This window comes from Temnothorax curvispinosus, unplaced genomic scaffold (genome assembly GCF_003070985.1).
Source record: "Temnothorax curvispinosus isolate PA1 unplaced genomic scaffold, ASM307098v1 QBEX01004750.1, whole genome shotgun sequence".
Taxonomy (NCBI): Eukaryota; Metazoa; Arthropoda; class Insecta; order Hymenoptera; family Formicidae; genus Temnothorax; species Temnothorax curvispinosus.
Genome location: NW_020214530.1, coordinates 70331 through 86889, shown reverse-complemented (window position 1 = coordinate 86889; position 16559 = coordinate 70331). Strand labels below are relative to the sequence as shown.

Genomic DNA, 16559 nt, shown 5'->3' with positions numbered 1-16559 from the left:
ACGATCGTATAATCTCATACTTATTGGACAAATTAGATTATTTGTCATAAATCCTGTCACTGTTACAATCTATGATATTTAATTCTTATAATAAGCTATATTGCTAAATATTATGTCGGTTGAATATGTCGGTAAATAATAGAGCAGTGAAATTTTTAATTAGGAAAAGGGAATTAAAAATATTTGTATAATTCTTTTAATTTTTTTAATTCTTTTAATAATAATTAATTCGTGGATTCTTTAATTATTATTTTCTCTATACTTTTATATATGACTTATAACTTATAATCGTAATGTAAAATAGAAAAAGAGAGAGGGAGAGAGGATTCCCGGATTCCCCTTTTACTATTATCTGTGTACTGTTATACGACACTTTAATTTTTATTTGTGCAGAAACATGTTTTCTGTTTTAATTAATAAGAGAGAAAACAATTTTGTATGTTCGACTATTATTGTTGTCTTTTATATTCTGTTACGAACATATGCGGATACTTCTTCTCGTTATCAACTCAACCGTGACCCACATGCAGTGTATCTTTAAATTGCATTTCACAAATTTTACGCCAGAATAATAAACAGGAAAGTGGATGACGTTATTATGTAGTGCTAGTAGTGAAAGTAGTAAGAAAGAAAAATACTTGAAAATTGATCCGGGAGAAAATCTTCACGAGTTCGATTGATGAAACTTCGTAATCTGTTCGTAATCTGTGATTGCAACAACCTATCTATTTCATTAAACATGTGAATCACTCGAGATGCGTAATTAAACAAATCAACCAAAGGTCAGTTGCTGTCTTTCGCAATGTGCTTTTGTCTCCGCAATGCAGTTACAGAAGAATAACTGAATATAGTGCACTGCTGGATTTACACGAATAATGTCTTGAAGAAAACAATGACTCCGTGGCTCCGTGCGAGAGCAATCGACTTGTCGACGATTAATTACGCAAGAAGCGCAATGTTTGCAAGTAATAAACGCGCAGGCATTAAGTCAATTAATTAAGTCAAATAATCTTCCGAATATCTCGTGAGGCGCGCAGTTTGTAAAAAAATGATCCGATAAGATATTTCTCGGCATGTCTTCTCCTTTTAACTTCGCGCGATCGTAAAATTCGTATTTATCAGTTTAAGCTCTCGGTAAGCATACTCGTACCTTGATAACTGCCGACAAAATTAATCGCACCTTCACGAATTTTAGGCAAAGTAACTCAAACATAAGAATTATGTAACAGGTTCCGCGTAATTTACATTATCGTGGGTTATCTGCTAAGTTCTTGCAGCCCGTCAGTAGACGCATTTTCAGTAGACGCAAACGTCAACTGGACGTTCGTGAAAAATGAGCAAAATCGATTGCTCATCGCGGAAAAACACAGCGTGTGAAATTAAACCTAACGCTGCACATTTGTTTAATGAAAAGTGATTAGAATATGACGCGAACTATCCGAGTCGTAGATAGATTAAGTAATTTAATTTCCTAACATTTCGTTCTGTGCAGCAGTTAGTTAACATGCTATTTGTATTTTTAATTTGTACAAGCAGCTGTCATTATTGCATACTCCATTAAACCGGATGTGTATATATAGTGATAATTATAATAAAGATAAAAACGCTAAAAGAGAATGTGTTGAGTGCCATTGACACTTACGATAGGCAGCTTAGGTACTCGTCGGACAATCGAGTGTCCATTAACGTGTTATATAATAAATAAACAGTTGTGATAGATCCAAAACGCCAAATAAAACACGTTTAACTTAAAGGCACACAAATGTTCAAGTATACAAATTAATGAATAAATCATATGCAGTTGATTAATCTGAGTGTCTAAATTTATAAATTTTACAACGATGCTAATGACCAAAATAGTTTTAAAACCATTAATTTAAAAAAAAAGTCTTTATCTTAATTGTATGCAAATAAATATTAGCTTAAAATACGGAATTTCACTATGTCATTATTTTAAGAGAGAACCAACATATCTATTATATTTATAATACTCATAATTTTGTCAAAGCAAAAAAGCGATTTAATTATATATTAACACATTTTTTAAATAAACCTCTAAGATAATGATTTAGCGGTATTAGCAATTTAAATCCAATAGATATTGCGAAAGAGTACAATCGGTTTTATTTAGCACTCGTTGTATAATTATATGACCGACGATTTTAAGTGATATTATTGTGATTCATCATGTGGTTTTTATCGGACAGAAATAGATTTCTCTTGACGAAACTGCTCTATACGAATCCTGTCGTGTCATCGACGAGCGCCGCAAAAATGTGTTTGCACGGTTCAGTGATAACGTGTCGTGCATCGTTCAAACGAGACGTACGTACGAAACGGCCTTGCCGTCTGGGTTTTCCAGCGGCAAAACCAGTTCCCGACGTGGCGATGCTAATGAATTTGATAATACACGCGACAGACAAACGCAGAACGGAGGACAAAACCTTTAGCTTATACCGGTAATATTTCATATTAAAATTATTATGACACAATATTATACGGGATTTCCGTATTAATTTTGTGAATTCTGTAGTTTTGCGAATTCTGTTTGTATATTTCGTTTATAATCTAAATTTTCAGTGCGCTGGTACGGAATATCGAACTTTGTGACTTTACTGAATAGTTTAGCTATCTACGTGACCAATCTTCACGATACAAATCTATTACTTGACGTAATACTTGACGCGGCTCTTATACAATAGTTTATATCACAATTATTTGTGTACTTTAGAGAGTTTATCAAGATCGACTAGATCGAGTGAAATGAATGTGTATTCTATCTATTTGGCTATTTCTAATCTTATGACTAACTCATAATTCGACGTAGCAAATTCACAACAACTCAACGTACTCACAACAAATGTGTTATATTTATCTCGAGTCAAAGATTTATTTATTATTTATTATCATTATGTAAATACGTGTATACTGACCCTTAACTATTACAGGGTGAAACTCAGTTTCAGCGCAGGTATTTTAAAGTATAGAAAAAATAGCGACTCTCTCTTATATCTTAGTTTTTTGTAATTTTAGATACAGCTACTTCTCTAGATCTTCATTAATCGTGCAGGCAGATCGTGGAAGATCAAATTATTGGTGTTAATGTAAAATAAACCAGCGTTTATTTAAGAGTAAAACTAAGTTCCTCTTTGGGAGTTGCTGGTCGACAGCGATTAAACGAGGATATAACTCAATAACTCAAAGAGGAATCTAATCAAATGTGTTAAAACCATAAAGCTTAAAACTGACGACTTTCACAAGTTTTAGATATTGATCGGTACAAAAATCGCTAAACAATTCTTATATACATAAATGCAAATTATTTCCCAATCGAGTTCAGATTTCTAATTATAAATTGAGGAATCTGCAAACAAAACATTAGGTAACATCCTATTATGTATATCATCATTAACATCCACCTAATTATAATTACCAAGTCACAGTATATCATATTGACATAATTGTATTAGTTGTAAATCTATTATGCAACAATTTAGCTAAGAAAACTCCAATTTAAGAACGTTATTTCTCATGCTACGCGAGGAAAATACGAATTTAATCATGAGTCTCTTTCAATATATTAATAATTTTCTAATTAATAATAAATTAATAAAAATTCAGTATTAAAATGGAACACTTATACATTTACACCACAAATATTTCTACTATGATAGCGTGTAGATATCTAAACTGCATTTTCTGTAAAACCCGTAAAAGTTTCAAAAACAAAGTGTCTCGCGTGCGACATTATATAATCACTCAATTTAACGAGATAATTTATGAAGCTTTGCCTAATCGGTTCCTAGAAACATCTATTAACAAAGTCATTAATAAAAATTTTCATTTCCAAGTTTACCAGACAATGTGTATTATTATAGAGCCGGTTTGATTTCAGTAGCTGTCATCTTACTTCCTTTCGTTAGCGTTAGTTTTATTATGAAAAATAAGTATTTCATACGTCTCGCTTAATAAGGAAAGTCTAATTTTCGAAGATTGGAATTTTGATCATTACAAAAACTAGATTGAATATTATCACGTAGCGACACTAAATATAGAAATATAGCCTTGGTATAATTTTCAATTCTGAGTCAGGTTAAAGAATGTGCATTCCAAAGTGGATGCACGGAATTCTTGCTGCAAATGAGACAGGATTTTTTCGAGAGCTTAAATGCGTCAACAATTATCTAAATCAAGCGATTTTAACTAGTGATTAGTTGTCATTCCCTACCTAGCTGTAATGCATAAGAAAAGAAAGAATAAAAATTGAAGAATAAATTAAATATTAATATCGCGCATATAACCAGTCCAATTTTTTTTCTCTATTTTTATCAAATGCTTCATAACTGGAAAATAAAAAAAAAACAAATATGTTACACGTCTAAATGAATTATATATGCTTTATTTCAGTATAAAACCAATAAAACGACGTTTTAATGGCAAGATATAGTACATAAAGTAGAAAGAAGATCAAGGCGAAAAAAACGAGAACAAAAATTGTTTTCAAGATTAAAGACTTGAAGATTGAACATTGACATGCTAATGAATAAACGTCATATTCCACGTTATATTTGGCTAGCAGCTTTTCAGCTTTTTTAAGAGGTAGGTTTTAACAATTAACACTAATTATTATCATACTACTTTTCTGTCTGTATTATAAATAATTAACATTGTGAACTTATTTCAGGATAAATTAATATGTCCATGAGAGAAGAATGAATAAACGTATTAATATAGAATAAATAAATCCTAATCTAAATACAGTTGATGTGTGGATTGGAACTCAGGCCCTGAGGCTAGCAGGAAATCTAATAATTTAATACGCTTACAACATAGATACGCGCATAGAATCGAAGAGTCAATGTAAAACTTTAAGGCTAAATACGTGATACAACTATGAATAAGAAAAATGATGTCTGCGAGAAACCGCGACGAGGAAGAGGCAGACGAAGCTAGACCTCAAGTCTATTCCAAATATAAAACGTGTTGAAATATGCATGATAGAAGATGGAAGGCCAATACGATTTTCTCAAAGTATTTTGCTTCAGGTATGATAAATAAAGCCATATATATACGTTGTTTCGTGCACGAGTAATAATTTATTCGTTACGCATCTGCTTTGCCACGCTTTTTTTTTCAATAACGAGTAATGAAGCGAAGCTACATCCATAATTATGCGGAATAATTTATCTCTCATTGTTGAAGTCTGATAAACGACGCAAGTGTGACATTCGCCGGAATAATTGATTTGCGTCGAGCACAGAACCTTATCGTTTATCGTGTTTTATCATTTTTATCGTTTTATCATTGCGATGCAAATCGACCATACCATACGAACCGTAAATACATATGAATAATTTCTGTATTAGAATTATCGTGCACTATGTGACACACGAGGAAGAACGCTTACCGTGCAATGGAAACAAAAAAAATTTCTCTCCGCGGGAAAATTCTGTGAAGCTATCGAAGGTCCGAAGAAGCGATAATCGTGTCGATGGCAGCTTGTGGTTGTAAGTGGTTGTAATTATTCAGCGTCAGCCGATTTAACATACGTTCAACACATAGGTTTAACATATAGTAATGTCAGTAATTCGCATATACATATACACGCACACACATACACATTATCGCTTATCGCACAAATGTCTACAATGGCCATGGTAGTGAATAAAAGGAGTTATAAAAAATATGTCAAATGTCTTTCATGTTTTAGGAATGGATCCTAATTTCTCGAGGACCTTCAAACCGCACTTGGAGTTCTACGTTAACCAGAGAAATCCGCACAAGTCCATTTCCAATGATTTCTACTTTTGCTTACCTTGCCACCAAGAAAGGTTGAGCGCTCTGGCAAATCGACGTTTCTCGCGGGCGTGATCATGGAAGCGCTTGGTGAAGATCTGCTGCTGTTACTGTGTGCCGAACGCGTTTTGATGTACAAAACCCCACGACGCACAACTCAACTCGCGCGTTGATCACCAACGACTGACTTGGACTGACTGGCTCGCGCGGCTGATGACGAAGCGAACCGTGTACTCTGCTCGAGTCGCGTGACCGACCGGGGAGGTACAGTCGCCTCGGTTGTTGGTTTTCTTTCAGACTTGTTGAACAATAATCGAGTAATCTGTATTAGCAAAACCATACTGTTTTGGATGGAATTATTAATTTTTTATTATATGACATAGAAAAAAAAGATTAAATCAGGGACGACTAATAATATAGCGAGAAGTTTTGTCGTGAATCATTCTGTCAGATGAATTAATCGCTGATTAAGTTAATCGGAGTGAAGTCGAAAAAGCTCAGTGCTCGATTTCTGCAGTCAATGTGTTAATTCTGTTAACAGATTATTATATATTATATTTCTGTTAGCATTCTGTATCCGACAAATGTTAGATGCTTTGCAAAATCTGTTTTCGACAGATTTAATTATCTCGAAGTCGTTATTGCTTTAAAAATATATATTTATAATTATAAATGATATATCATCTATTCCAATGCCTGTCTTTGCTTGTCTTTGCATTACATTACACCTGTACATTTTATTTTATTTGCTGGTTAATTTCTAAACATTTAGCCTGTTCTGAATTCTTATCCAAGAAAAACTTAATAAGAAAATATATATCTGTGAAAAAAATTCGCCACTGCATCGAGGAGAGGAGACAGTAGATACGTCACTGACCGATGTTGATGGAAACGAAACACGTCAAACACGCGAACGGCATGCGCGAGACGGAGCAACATGAGCAAGATGATGCGGGAAAATACGGATTCGGAAGCCTTTTTCCAGAAGTATACAATATCGGAAGAAATCATGACGAGACTCGAATCTGTCAGGGAAGCGTTGAAAGATGATATCGCCCGGGCTAATCCGATGTGGAAAATTATAGCTGGACAGGTTAGAATCGCACGTGTTGCTTATAAATTACAGTCTCTAAACAAAGTTTGCATAATCGTTTTATATTATTTAACTTTTAAACTGACATGTGTTCTCCTTGGTACTTATAAACATGAAATAATTATAGGAACAAAAAACCATTAATATTAGGCCACTTCAAGTTACGTACATATAGATACAGATAATTTAATGTAATTATTGTGAATGCATTGTTCAATGTTCATTGTTCATGTAGAATGAAGAAGAAATATGTTCAGAAAGTGAAGATAGCGACAATACTGATGAGCCGACGGACAATAGCGAGTCCCAAATAATGTGTGCCACAGATCAATCAGTACCATTACAATCTACTCAGTTTTACTTTTCGCAAGTCGAGAGAGTAGCAGAACCAGAGAAATCTGCTGTCGCATTACCACAAAAGTGTGATATTTTAGAGTGCGCCTGTGAAAATTTAGAACGAAATAATGGCAGGCTAGACTTCGCTCAGTTAGAAAGCTTATCCGATGAGGATCTTGTCCCACTAGTGGACGAGATGAGAGAGAAATTAAGTCTCAAGGGTATCTATAATCTGTGTCTGTCGATGAGCGATATGACTATCGAGCAGAAAATGAAGTATATCAATACATTTTGCACGCATATCTTGCTACCGAAGGTACCAATGGCATATTACTGATTTTACTAGATACTTTTTCCTCATACACACATTAATTATTGTTCGTACTGTGTTCATAGATAGTCGAACTCGAGGAGCCATCTCGTTTGTTGTCATCTGCTATTGTTGAATGCATTAAAATATTTCCTGATGAGGTTCAGCAATTTATATTTGTTCCTATTCTCAATACTGAGTTGAAAGACATAACGTTGGTCACCACCATTGTGAACACATTTGACCAGGAAAGGAAAGCGATTCTCTTAGAGTAAGTTTCACACAATCATGTGATATAGTCCGGGTTAATTTCACCTAAAAAATTATTTTATATTTGAATACAATTTTATTCAATTCTAAAAATTGAAATTATGGAAATCACAAGTAGATTTAATGATTTTTTAAATATGTTTTTTCCAGAGAGTTTCTTGCTGGTGTCCAAGAATTGAAATTGTGGCACATATCTATATTGCAAAATTTTTTATCCATAAGACTAGACCACAACATGACCGATAAAGTTGTCAAATTATTCTCAGAGAAGGCACTTTATTATTCTAAAGATAAGAACTTTGGAAAGCTTGTGCTGTCATTTTTAAAAGTTAATACAGCACTATCTGAAGAGCAGAAAAGTATAATGACTGAAGTCGCCGCCGTGAATGAAACGTTATTCAAAAAACCTATAGAAAGTATTTTAAGCAAAATGTAATCGCTAAATCGCACGTATAAACGACGCGAACAATTGTCTAGTTTCCTCCGATTAACAAATTTATATATATATTTGAGAATTAAATTCTTTTTAAGTTGAAATTCGATATTAATAACATTACAACCGAGTTATAATTTATACGTATAATTTGTCTTGTTCTTAATATGAATTAAAATTTCTTTAGGCATAATTCTTGAGGATTTTTACTTTTATTTCCAATACACAGATTCACAATCCATTGACTTTTTTTATTTTGTTTATGTGTAAATACTTTTCCAGCTCTGTCAATTAAAATCTCTTCATCTTTTCATTCAGCTTCTGTCCAAACTTACTCCTCAGTTTTTTTTACTGTGATATTTATACCACTATAAGAGAGAGAGAGAGATGCGCAATGTCTTCCCTAGAGGCCTTCTAGGCCTCTAGTCTTCCCTAATAGTGCATGGTGTTTCCGATGGCTAATGATGTTGATATTCGTTCTTTTCGCATCGAATTTGGTATTATCCATTAATAAAGCATAGTATTTATAATGTGCTAATTTGATAAAATTTGCTACGAGTCTGATGGAGATATTAATAACTAATACTAATTGGACGAAACGAAAGGCGATGCGCGCGAGATACGAGTCCGTGGTCCGTGCGCCGATCAGCTGACCGGAGGTTTTTTTATTCGAATGTTCGAATGACAGTTCGCATTATTTTTTCGAAGCGATATACGATTCTCCCGTAAAGACTGGTGCCCGTTGACAATATTATTCGCGGAGGCCAGGCCGCCTCGATTGCCGTACGAGAATGACACAGGAATTGTCCGGTGTAACCATAGTGATATTTATAGCGGCGGGCGTTTTGACGATATTGTTACTATTCATCTTCGCGAAACGGCAGATCATGAGGTTCGCTTTGAGATCTCGTCGGGGCCCTCACATTCCCATAGGACACGACGCGAAAAAAGTACGTTTTACGTTCAGACATGTAATTTTGAGGTTAACCCACTGGTATCTGTATCGTTGCTATATTGTTGCTTAAACGTGCGGAAAATGTTTTTCAGTCCTTGAAGAAGGAAATAGAGAGGAGAATAGAAGTGATACCTAGGATACAATACGAGCCGCAGCTTATCAGCGACCCTAGATACATTTTGACTCCAGGTGGACAAGCCCCACCTCATTATTATAGATTAAAGGCGGTTGATGATGTTAAAACCTTGGGTAAGTTATCGTTGTATCATTTTTGGGTTGACCCCTGTTTCACATCGTGTCTCTTTGCAGAGACGGAGATCACGAGGTACGACAACTGTCTGAAGAGACATCCTTCGGAGAATCTGAGGGCATATTTGCTCACCACGCTCGCTACTCCATTAAATGGAAGTGGCCAGCGTTTAATTCATCAATTCTGTGATTTGTACGAACACGCGAGACACGACCCTACCGAATTCGGCGATGAGGAGTATCAAGTGTACACTCGCCTGTTCCTGAAGTTGATGGACGCGTAAGTACGATTTGAAATGTCTACCAGTCTTTCATACAAGAAGATGCAACGTGACATTTAAATGTTAGTGTGTCTCTCAAGTGTTACTGAAAAAAGGATTATTTAGCTTAGGTATAATTTATCGATTGTTCAGGGCACGTTTATTGAAATCATATCCGAGCAGCAGGAAGTCCAGCCCTAGTCGCACGCCGATCAAGAAGAGCGTGGAGACAAAGAGAAATATTCTGGAACCCAGGATGCGTCCGCCCGAGGAGCAAATTCTAACTGGTTCGAGACCCAACACTCTAACGGTAATGACATTAGACAATAGCGAGACGTCCGTGTAGCATTATGAGTGCCGTCACATCCAGCATATGTGACGAGGAAATTGTAGATAGGTATATGACGCTAAAATAATTTATATTGAACTACGCGCAAATAGAACGTCCGATTTAGTTAGGAATTATTAATATGCATTTTTACTTTTACTAATGAATGCACTTAAGCTCGCCATTCTATTCAAGTTGCGTATCAGTGTCGAATGACATATAGTTTGTATACAACGAGCAAGTACGTTTCTTTCTGTGATTTGTTTGATATTTACATGATATTTACATTTATACGAAATCAGCCTTATAAAATAGAATTTTCGCGCTCTTCGCACCGGCATCGCTTGTAAAATATTTTACCAAGTACTGATGTACATAAGAAGTAACAGTGTGTAGAAGTCGCCGAATTAGAGAATTAGTGGTAGAACAGAATCTTTTTAAATCGTCCGTTTCTCGTTATACGTAATTTTTTCAGGTGATAGTAGCGCTAAGTCGATAATGGTACATTCTCTTCCCGATTGCCTCCACAAATAAATTTAATACTAAAATTTACATATACTCAGTCGCGTATAGATCTACATATCTCTAATAAAATTCAGGAAAAAGGTTTACAGTAATTAAAAGATAATAGAAAGGTATTCTTTCCCCTTTTTTAAATGTTTATCTTTTAATGATGATAACGGATTAGCATATCTTTTTTCTACACGTCACTGTTTAAACATAGAAATTTTTAACAATTTAACGAATTGAATTTAATTATACAATAAGGATACCTGGACCTAAATGTATGTATAAACTTATCAAAGCTTGATATAATCATTACTTTATTAGTAATAAGGTATAGACATTAAAGATGTCAGGTGTATTTACAGATGTTCATTACAATTATAAGATTTGATATCGTTAGTGAAATTCAAGTCTGAGTAATACAAATAAGTAAATCAGTTCAACGTAAAAAACTTCCTTTTTTGTATAAAAATATATCCTATGTAATCATTTGTTATATTTCATTAGTTATTGAAAACGAGTTTTGACTGACAAATAATTTTTCCATTCTGAGTTATAGTCGTCTTCATGCCTTAATAAAATCAATGCGCTTTGAAATGCAAGTATATATACATCAGGTACGGAACTGCTCCTCATGTGATTCAGCCATTTCATAATCTAAAAAGTAACCAATACGATTTAATGTATATTTATGTATAATAGGCATATATTGCGCTCGTTTCGCGACGAAAAATTCCACCGCAATTGTAAATGTAATGTTTTTTTTTTAATTGTTGAATATCAAGAGACTAACAATAAGTCTTTGTAATGTGTAAAAAATCTGTAGGCGACGAAAGACAAATTTACACATACCTGGCGTATTATGGATTTCCACATTTGTCGATCAACAAGCATAGAGATCGCCTGTGGAAACAGTCTTATCCTAATGTCTTGCGAAGTAATTAGCAATTCTTTATTCGGCAGGAAACAGTCCATGCCGGACAAGCAGATAACCAAGACAAATAAAATATCACAGTAAAAAGTTATATTGTTTTTTTCATCTGGAGTTCCCACCATAAGCGCATCGATGTGTCTTATAAAATCTAAAATCCAATCTTTTTGTATTTCAAGATCGCAGAATTTCTCCGATCTTAAGTCAGCTTGCACTTTTTGTATATTTTCTAATAAATATTTTTGCATCCTATAAAAACAAAAAATTTATTAGGCAATTAGGCCAAGCATTAGATTTATAATTACTATTAATACCTACTCAGGATTAGACTTGGTTACGTTGACAAGTTCATTCAGCCAGGCGAATGGCTCGTTGATATTTCCCTTGAAGGCTGTCTGGACTCTAATAGCGATAGCGGTTTTCAGTCTTTCTCGGGTTACTTCCCACCAGGTGCCAGGCGCTGTCATTCTTTCGACATCCCTGATTAACAATTCCATCACAGCCGCAAAATATTTCTCGAAATGTTTGGACGTTAAGTCGATTTTTCCCGATATCTCGTCCAAAAGCGTAGTCAGCAACGTGCGATTTCCCATTTGTATATCGTTGCTTTTGAAAGCGGTGACATAAGAAGACATGATGTAATTGAATAGATGAATATACTTTTTATCATTCAACAAGATTTTGTTAATGATATAAAAGAGAGAAGTTTCGAGAAATTGTTTTAAGTTATTTGGCGAAATAGCGTGGCATAGGTGCTCCAAATTCGAGTAGAGCACCAAGTGTTTCTCGTCCAGCAATAATCGATCGATTTCTGATACGGTCGCATACATAGATAAGAAACTTTCCGTCAACAATTTCGCCGACGCCGAGATTTGACAATGACGACTCGCGATAGACAAGCTATACTCCTTAGCTGCCTCCGATATCTGCATGGTTTCTTTCAAGAAGTCCCACTTTATGTTTGGCAACGGCTTCTTGTGCTTATGAGCGAATATACGCAAACACTCGACTATGATTATGTGATTATTCCGATCCGCCTTGTCGCTTCGTCTCAAATACTCGCCGACGGCCCTTATCACGCTTTTCTCTGGCAGATACTTAAAGTTTTGCGGTTCTCCTTGTGGCCAAGTATATATTCGCGATCTGAAGCCATTCAATTCGTCCCCAATATAGAAAATTAGAAGATCTCCGGCCGCCGATAGGGCACTTCTGTTCACATTCTTCAGCATCTGGATCCAACAAGTGCCCGGTATGTATTGCGGCAGGTCCGCGGGCTCGTTATCTTTATTATCTGTCTTTCCGGATGCGCGCTGTACACCAATGTCCGATAGGAAGTCTGAAGGCATAGCACTCGGAGGAATTCGTTCTATCTGGTAAGACCTTAATGCCTTGAACGCCGCTCTCGCGACCCTCATGTCATCGCCGACCGTGTAGCCCCACAAAAGAGTCACGACGTCGACGATGAGTCTGTCATGATCCTCGCTCGTACGAAACAAGTACGAGGGAATATTGGCAAAAAGATCGCACAGACTTTCCAGGACTATCGTACGCTTCTCCTTGCGCATCTTCGGTGCTAACACTTGCCACGTAGAATAAATGCCTGCAAGTAAAATCATCAAGTGTTAATCATTAAAAGTGATAACTTTTACAGAACATCATAGAGGACACACAAGAGTGGTCAAGAAAACTGATGTCTTTAAAAAAAAAGAGTTCAGTATTCAAAGATACAAGATGCAAGGTACCTATCACTGTGGACTTGCATAGGGCCGAGATGCTGTCGAGCGCGAGCGCACTGGCCGCACCGCTGTTCAGATCAACGCATCGATTCAGGATTTGCGACAGCAACGGCACAAGTTCCTCACCGTGCGCGGGCCGGTTCTCGCAAATGTACTTTATCGCCCGAGCGCATGCCACGTTCGAGCGCCAACTGTGATCTTTCTCCATGGTGTCCATCAGCGCGGTGGATATGAAGCGATAACAGCGCGGCTCCTTCTCCAACGCCTTCAGATAAAGCTGGATTGCAAAATATTTCAGCGACTTGCCGCTGTTCAGTAGCGTATCCAATGTGTGGATAACGATTGGTAGATTTTCCTTAGTCATGGCAAACTCCGGCACAGACAGCAACAGATATTTCAGCATGTAGCTATCATGAGTTCTAGTTAATTTATGCAGCAACAGGGACAGCGCGTGCGACGCGAAGAAGTTGATCTCCGTCGCTATTTGCACGAGAATATGGCAGACTTTCTGCACAACGAGAGGTTCGTCGCTACGCAGGAAGATCCCGCACAGGACCAGTTTACACATGTATCTCAGATCTATTGGTGCGAGAGACAAGTTCTCCAGCCATGACAGAGTGTCAGCTTCCACAGAATATAGACTGCGGATGAGTTCCATATAAAATTGGATGTATCCATTGCTATAGCTGAATATGAACAGCATCTTATTTGAAATAGTACCGTTACCACTGTCTGTTTTCTTTTGGGACATTATCTTGATTAATAATTTTTTCGCTGTCACTAACGCATCAGAGCACAATAACGATGGATAGGCCAACCACTTTATCAAGGCTGCAGCTAACGTGTTTAATAATATAACGTGGCACGGCATTCTGTCCACGATAACTGTACCTATTGTGTCACACAAATTGATCAAAATTAATCTTACAATTTTTTTAGGTAACATCACTGTATTATATCGGAATTTGCATATTTTATAAATATACTTACATATTTGAAGGGCGTCAGGTAAATAAGCTGCAGGACATATCAAAATTATTTCTGCCATCAAAACTATCGTAATATTTCCTATGTAATTGTAACAGCATTCGAAGAGATCCAATATCGTGTAAAAATTTTTTACAGGTTCATGACCGTGTTCCAAAAGCTGTATCGTCAAAGATGCGATTAAAGGTACTAACGCGGTACACAACTCCTTATCTCTTTTCGACAACGTCATATCCGCGAGCTCCAGAACTCGGCAATTTGCATCAATGCAAGTGTCCGCTCGATTAGTGCACAGCCAGAGTAAGATCTCTGTTCGTAAATTTGTAGTGTTGCTAGATTTAATTACGAGCTCCCATGCCTCCCGTTTGAAACTCTCATACGAATCTATGGAAGGATTGCACAGTACGTGCACGAATACTGGTCGCAGTAGTTCCACACTCTGCTCCATAACTCTGAAATTCGGATAAATCAGTAAATTTAATAAATGCTTTTAATATGCTTCTATTTCAATTTGAAACTGAGAAAACTCCTATTTATAAAGGCAAAGGCAAATAATGTAATATATTCCTATACGTCCATGCAATATCATTCTTATGATAATAGCGTACTGTTTATCATGATGATGCATGATGAACTTCATTTGATTCAGTACAGATCTCCAGCTGAGCTTTTCCTGAATCAGGATCGTGATAAATGGATGCTGAGTAGGGACTTCGAGAGTGTATTCAATGCATTTATCGTGCGACTTCCAATCTAATATCAACAATCGACTTACTGCCACAGTAACTGCCTGATAATTTCTAAAATTTGCAATAATGTTAAATAAAACTTACTTATTTCAATGGTATTCATTTAATACGTATGCACATACTTTGAAGAAGATAAGCATGCCATAAATGTTGCTAATGCACACTTGATGTCCCATAATCCAGTCTCGCCAAGTATAACCAATGCTTGGCACGCAGATGTGCTAACTATAGAATCCTCACTGTTGCATTTAGACGAGAGTAATTTAAATTCTGATATCTATAAAAAAGAAACCTATATATGAATACAAACAACAAGCAAAAAAAAAATACTAAAATGATTATCGAGATAGGAAGATTATTTACGTTTGAAATATTCTTTTCTTCCGTTTCCAATTTCTTTTTAATTATCTCAATCAGTTTGGATGTCGCCTGTAGAAAAGCAAAAGAAATTGAGTAACCATACACAGTCGCAGGACAAATGCAGATAGGTGATTAATTGTTCTCTTGCCATACTTACATGTGATATCAAAATAGGATTCTTTGATCTCAATTTATAATCAATCTCTTCCATGTTTCACGCTTATGTAGATAAAGCGACGAGATTGAAAACCAACGCAATCCGCTTTATCACTGGACAGAAAAAATTACGCGAGGGTGACATAAGATATTAACGGATAAAACACAAATATCCCACATATTTTATAATTGTAAATAAAGCATAAAAAGTGATATCCACCAATGAAAGCATGAAACTCGTAGCATAACCTCAATCACCCTTGTTTACCTTCGCCACTGCCGGCATTGTCGCATTTAGCAATACCGCCAAGTCTAGCTTCACAAAATACTATCATCAATCAATATGTTACCGGCTCACTGTTAATAATTACAGATATTTACTGACGTCAATAAAAATTCAAATTAAAAAGTCAACAAAGTCTTACTTTAAAGGAATATAATCAGCAATATAAAAGTAGATTAAAATAAATATGTTCAGTTTTTTCTTTTCGTCTTTATTTCCCGGTCTACTACTTCTCTCTAATCTTTATTAGAACTTTTACAGATACCTCACTCAAAGAGTAAGAATTTTATCAGACTTATAAACTACTAATTTCATTACTTTACCGATTTTTTTATTTCTGTCGGATGTAACGAAATAAAAGTAATGGAATATCATCAGGTGATTAAAATTAGTCCGACACTTTCATGGAAACCATCGATATTTCATGTATGTAATTTGTAGGATGCTTTTTATTTTATCCATATATTTTGACGTCGTCAATTTCAATAGCCTCGTCTTCTGAATCTAATAGCGACAAACCGCATGATTTCTCAACTTCGTCTCTCATAATCTGAAAAATGAAGACGCAGCGAAAGAAAAAATAAAGGCAAAGATGTTTGAGATTTTTGAATATATTTATTTGTATGGACAAGTTGGAGCATAGTGCACAATATATTTAATATATAGTAGTCTGAGGAAGGGGGATCAGAGTACATTCTGGAGTTTGAACACAATATCTTACAATTTAACGACAAGATGCCTGCATGTTTTTTTTTTATCTTCTTCTGTACCTGCTTCTCTGTACGTTATGTTTACTCGTATATTCATATACTCGAGATGT

At 35.7% G+C, this 16559-nt stretch overlaps 5 protein-coding genes across 6 annotated transcripts in view; 3 read left to right on the top strand and 2 right to left on the bottom strand.

The window, feature by feature from the left end:
- Window positions 1-5808, top strand: part of LOC112453900 (deoxynucleoside kinase-like) — a 16054-nt gene extending 10246 nt beyond the window's left edge. The window contains exons 5-8 of the mRNA XM_025014920.1: window positions 4408-4599; window positions 4685-5045; window positions 5367-5507; window positions 5711-5808. Coding sequence (XP_024870688.1) covers window positions 4408-4434 — 27 coding nt within the window. The 3' untranslated portion in view covers window positions 4435-4599; window positions 4685-5045; window positions 5367-5507; window positions 5711-5808. The remainder of the gene's footprint in view (window positions 1-4407; window positions 4600-4684; window positions 5046-5366; window positions 5508-5710) is intronic.
- LOC112453899 overlaps window positions 1-5983 on the bottom strand; it is an 11856-nt gene extending 5873 nt beyond the window's left edge. Inside the window, exon 1 of the mRNA XM_025014917.1 lies at window positions 5816-5983. Coding sequence (XP_024870685.1) covers window positions 5816-5875 — 60 coding nt within the window. The 5' untranslated portion in view covers window positions 5876-5983. The remainder of the gene's footprint in view (window positions 1-5815) is intronic.
- Window positions 5984-6551: 568 nt separating this feature from the next.
- On the top strand, window positions 6552-8368 carry LOC112453897. Its single transcript, XM_025014916.1, has 4 exons — window positions 6552-6889; window positions 7125-7541; window positions 7622-7806; window positions 7956-8368. Exons 1-4 carry the CDS (start codon window positions 6734-6736, stop codon window positions 8239-8241), a joined length of 1044 nt encoding a protein of 347 aa, XP_024870684.1. The 5' UTR covers window positions 6552-6733; the 3' UTR covers window positions 8242-8368.
- An 82-nt stretch (window positions 8369-8450) lies between these two features.
- On the top strand, window positions 8451-10065 carry LOC112453902 (uncharacterized protein C1orf43 homolog). Its single transcript, XM_025014924.1, has 4 exons — window positions 8451-9188; window positions 9286-9442; window positions 9503-9722; window positions 9856-10065. The coding sequence occupies exons 1-4, from the start codon at window positions 9030-9032 to the stop codon at window positions 10046-10048; spliced, it is 729 nt and encodes a 242-aa protein (XP_024870692.1). The 5' UTR covers window positions 8451-9029; the 3' UTR covers window positions 10049-10065.
- A 958-nt stretch (window positions 10066-11023) lies between these two features.
- Window positions 11024-15748, bottom strand: LOC112453901 (focadhesin). Of its 2 annotated transcripts, XM_025014923.1 has the most exons (10): window positions 15677-15730; window positions 15458-15570; window positions 15304-15369; window positions 15063-15217; window positions 14800-14991; window positions 14195-14643; window positions 13211-14095; window positions 11787-13068; window positions 11390-11717; window positions 11024-11194 (listed from the first exon to the last, which is right to left on the bottom strand). In XM_025014923.1, the coding sequence occupies exons 2-10, from the start codon at window positions 15509-15511 to the stop codon at window positions 11045-11047; spliced, it is 3561 nt and encodes a 1186-aa protein (XP_024870691.1). In that variant the 5' UTR covers window positions 15512-15570; window positions 15677-15730; the 3' UTR covers window positions 11024-11044. The 2 variants fall into 2 exon arrangements, with proteins under 2 accessions (XP_024870691.1, XP_024870690.1); XM_025014922.1 differs by having other exon boundaries at window positions 15458-15748.
- Window positions 15749-16559: the final 811 nt, after the last annotated feature.

Bases quoted from the DNA above. Each gene is read 5' to 3' on its own strand.
- LOC112453897 (XM_025014916.1), top strand. From the start codon at position 6,734: ATGAGCAAGATGATGCGGGAAAATACGGATTCGGAAGCCTTTTTCCAG. The intron at 7,542-7,621 runs GTACCAATGGCA...CTGTGTTCATAG, and splicing joins CGCATATCTTGCTACCGAAG to ATAGTCGAACTCGAGGAGCC. The intron at 7,807-7,955 runs GTAAGTTTCACA...TGTTTTTTCCAG, and splicing joins AGGAAAGCGATTCTCTTAGA to AGAGTTTCTTGCTGGTGTCC.
- LOC112453902 (XM_025014924.1), top strand. From the start codon at position 9,030: ATGACACAGGAATTGTCCGGTGTAACCATAGTGATATTTATAGCGGCG. The intron at 9,189-9,285 runs GTACGTTTTACG...AATGTTTTTCAG, and splicing joins TAGGACACGACGCGAAAAAA to TCCTTGAAGAAGGAAATAGA. The intron at 9,723-9,855 runs GTAAGTACGATT...TCGATTGTTCAG, and splicing joins TTCCTGAAGTTGATGGACGC to GGCACGTTTATTGAAATCAT.
- LOC112453901 (XM_025014922.1), bottom strand. From the start codon at position 15,511: ATGGAAGAGATTGATTATAAATTGAGATCAAAGAATCCTATTTTGATA. The intron at 14,992-15,062 runs GTATGTGCATAC...TGCAAATTTTAG, and splicing joins GCATGCTTATCTTCTTCAAA to AAATTATCAGGCAGTTACTG. The intron at 14,644-14,799 runs GTACGCTATTAT...TCCGAATTTCAG, and splicing joins ATGCATCATCATGATAAACA to AGTTATGGAGCAGAGTGTGG.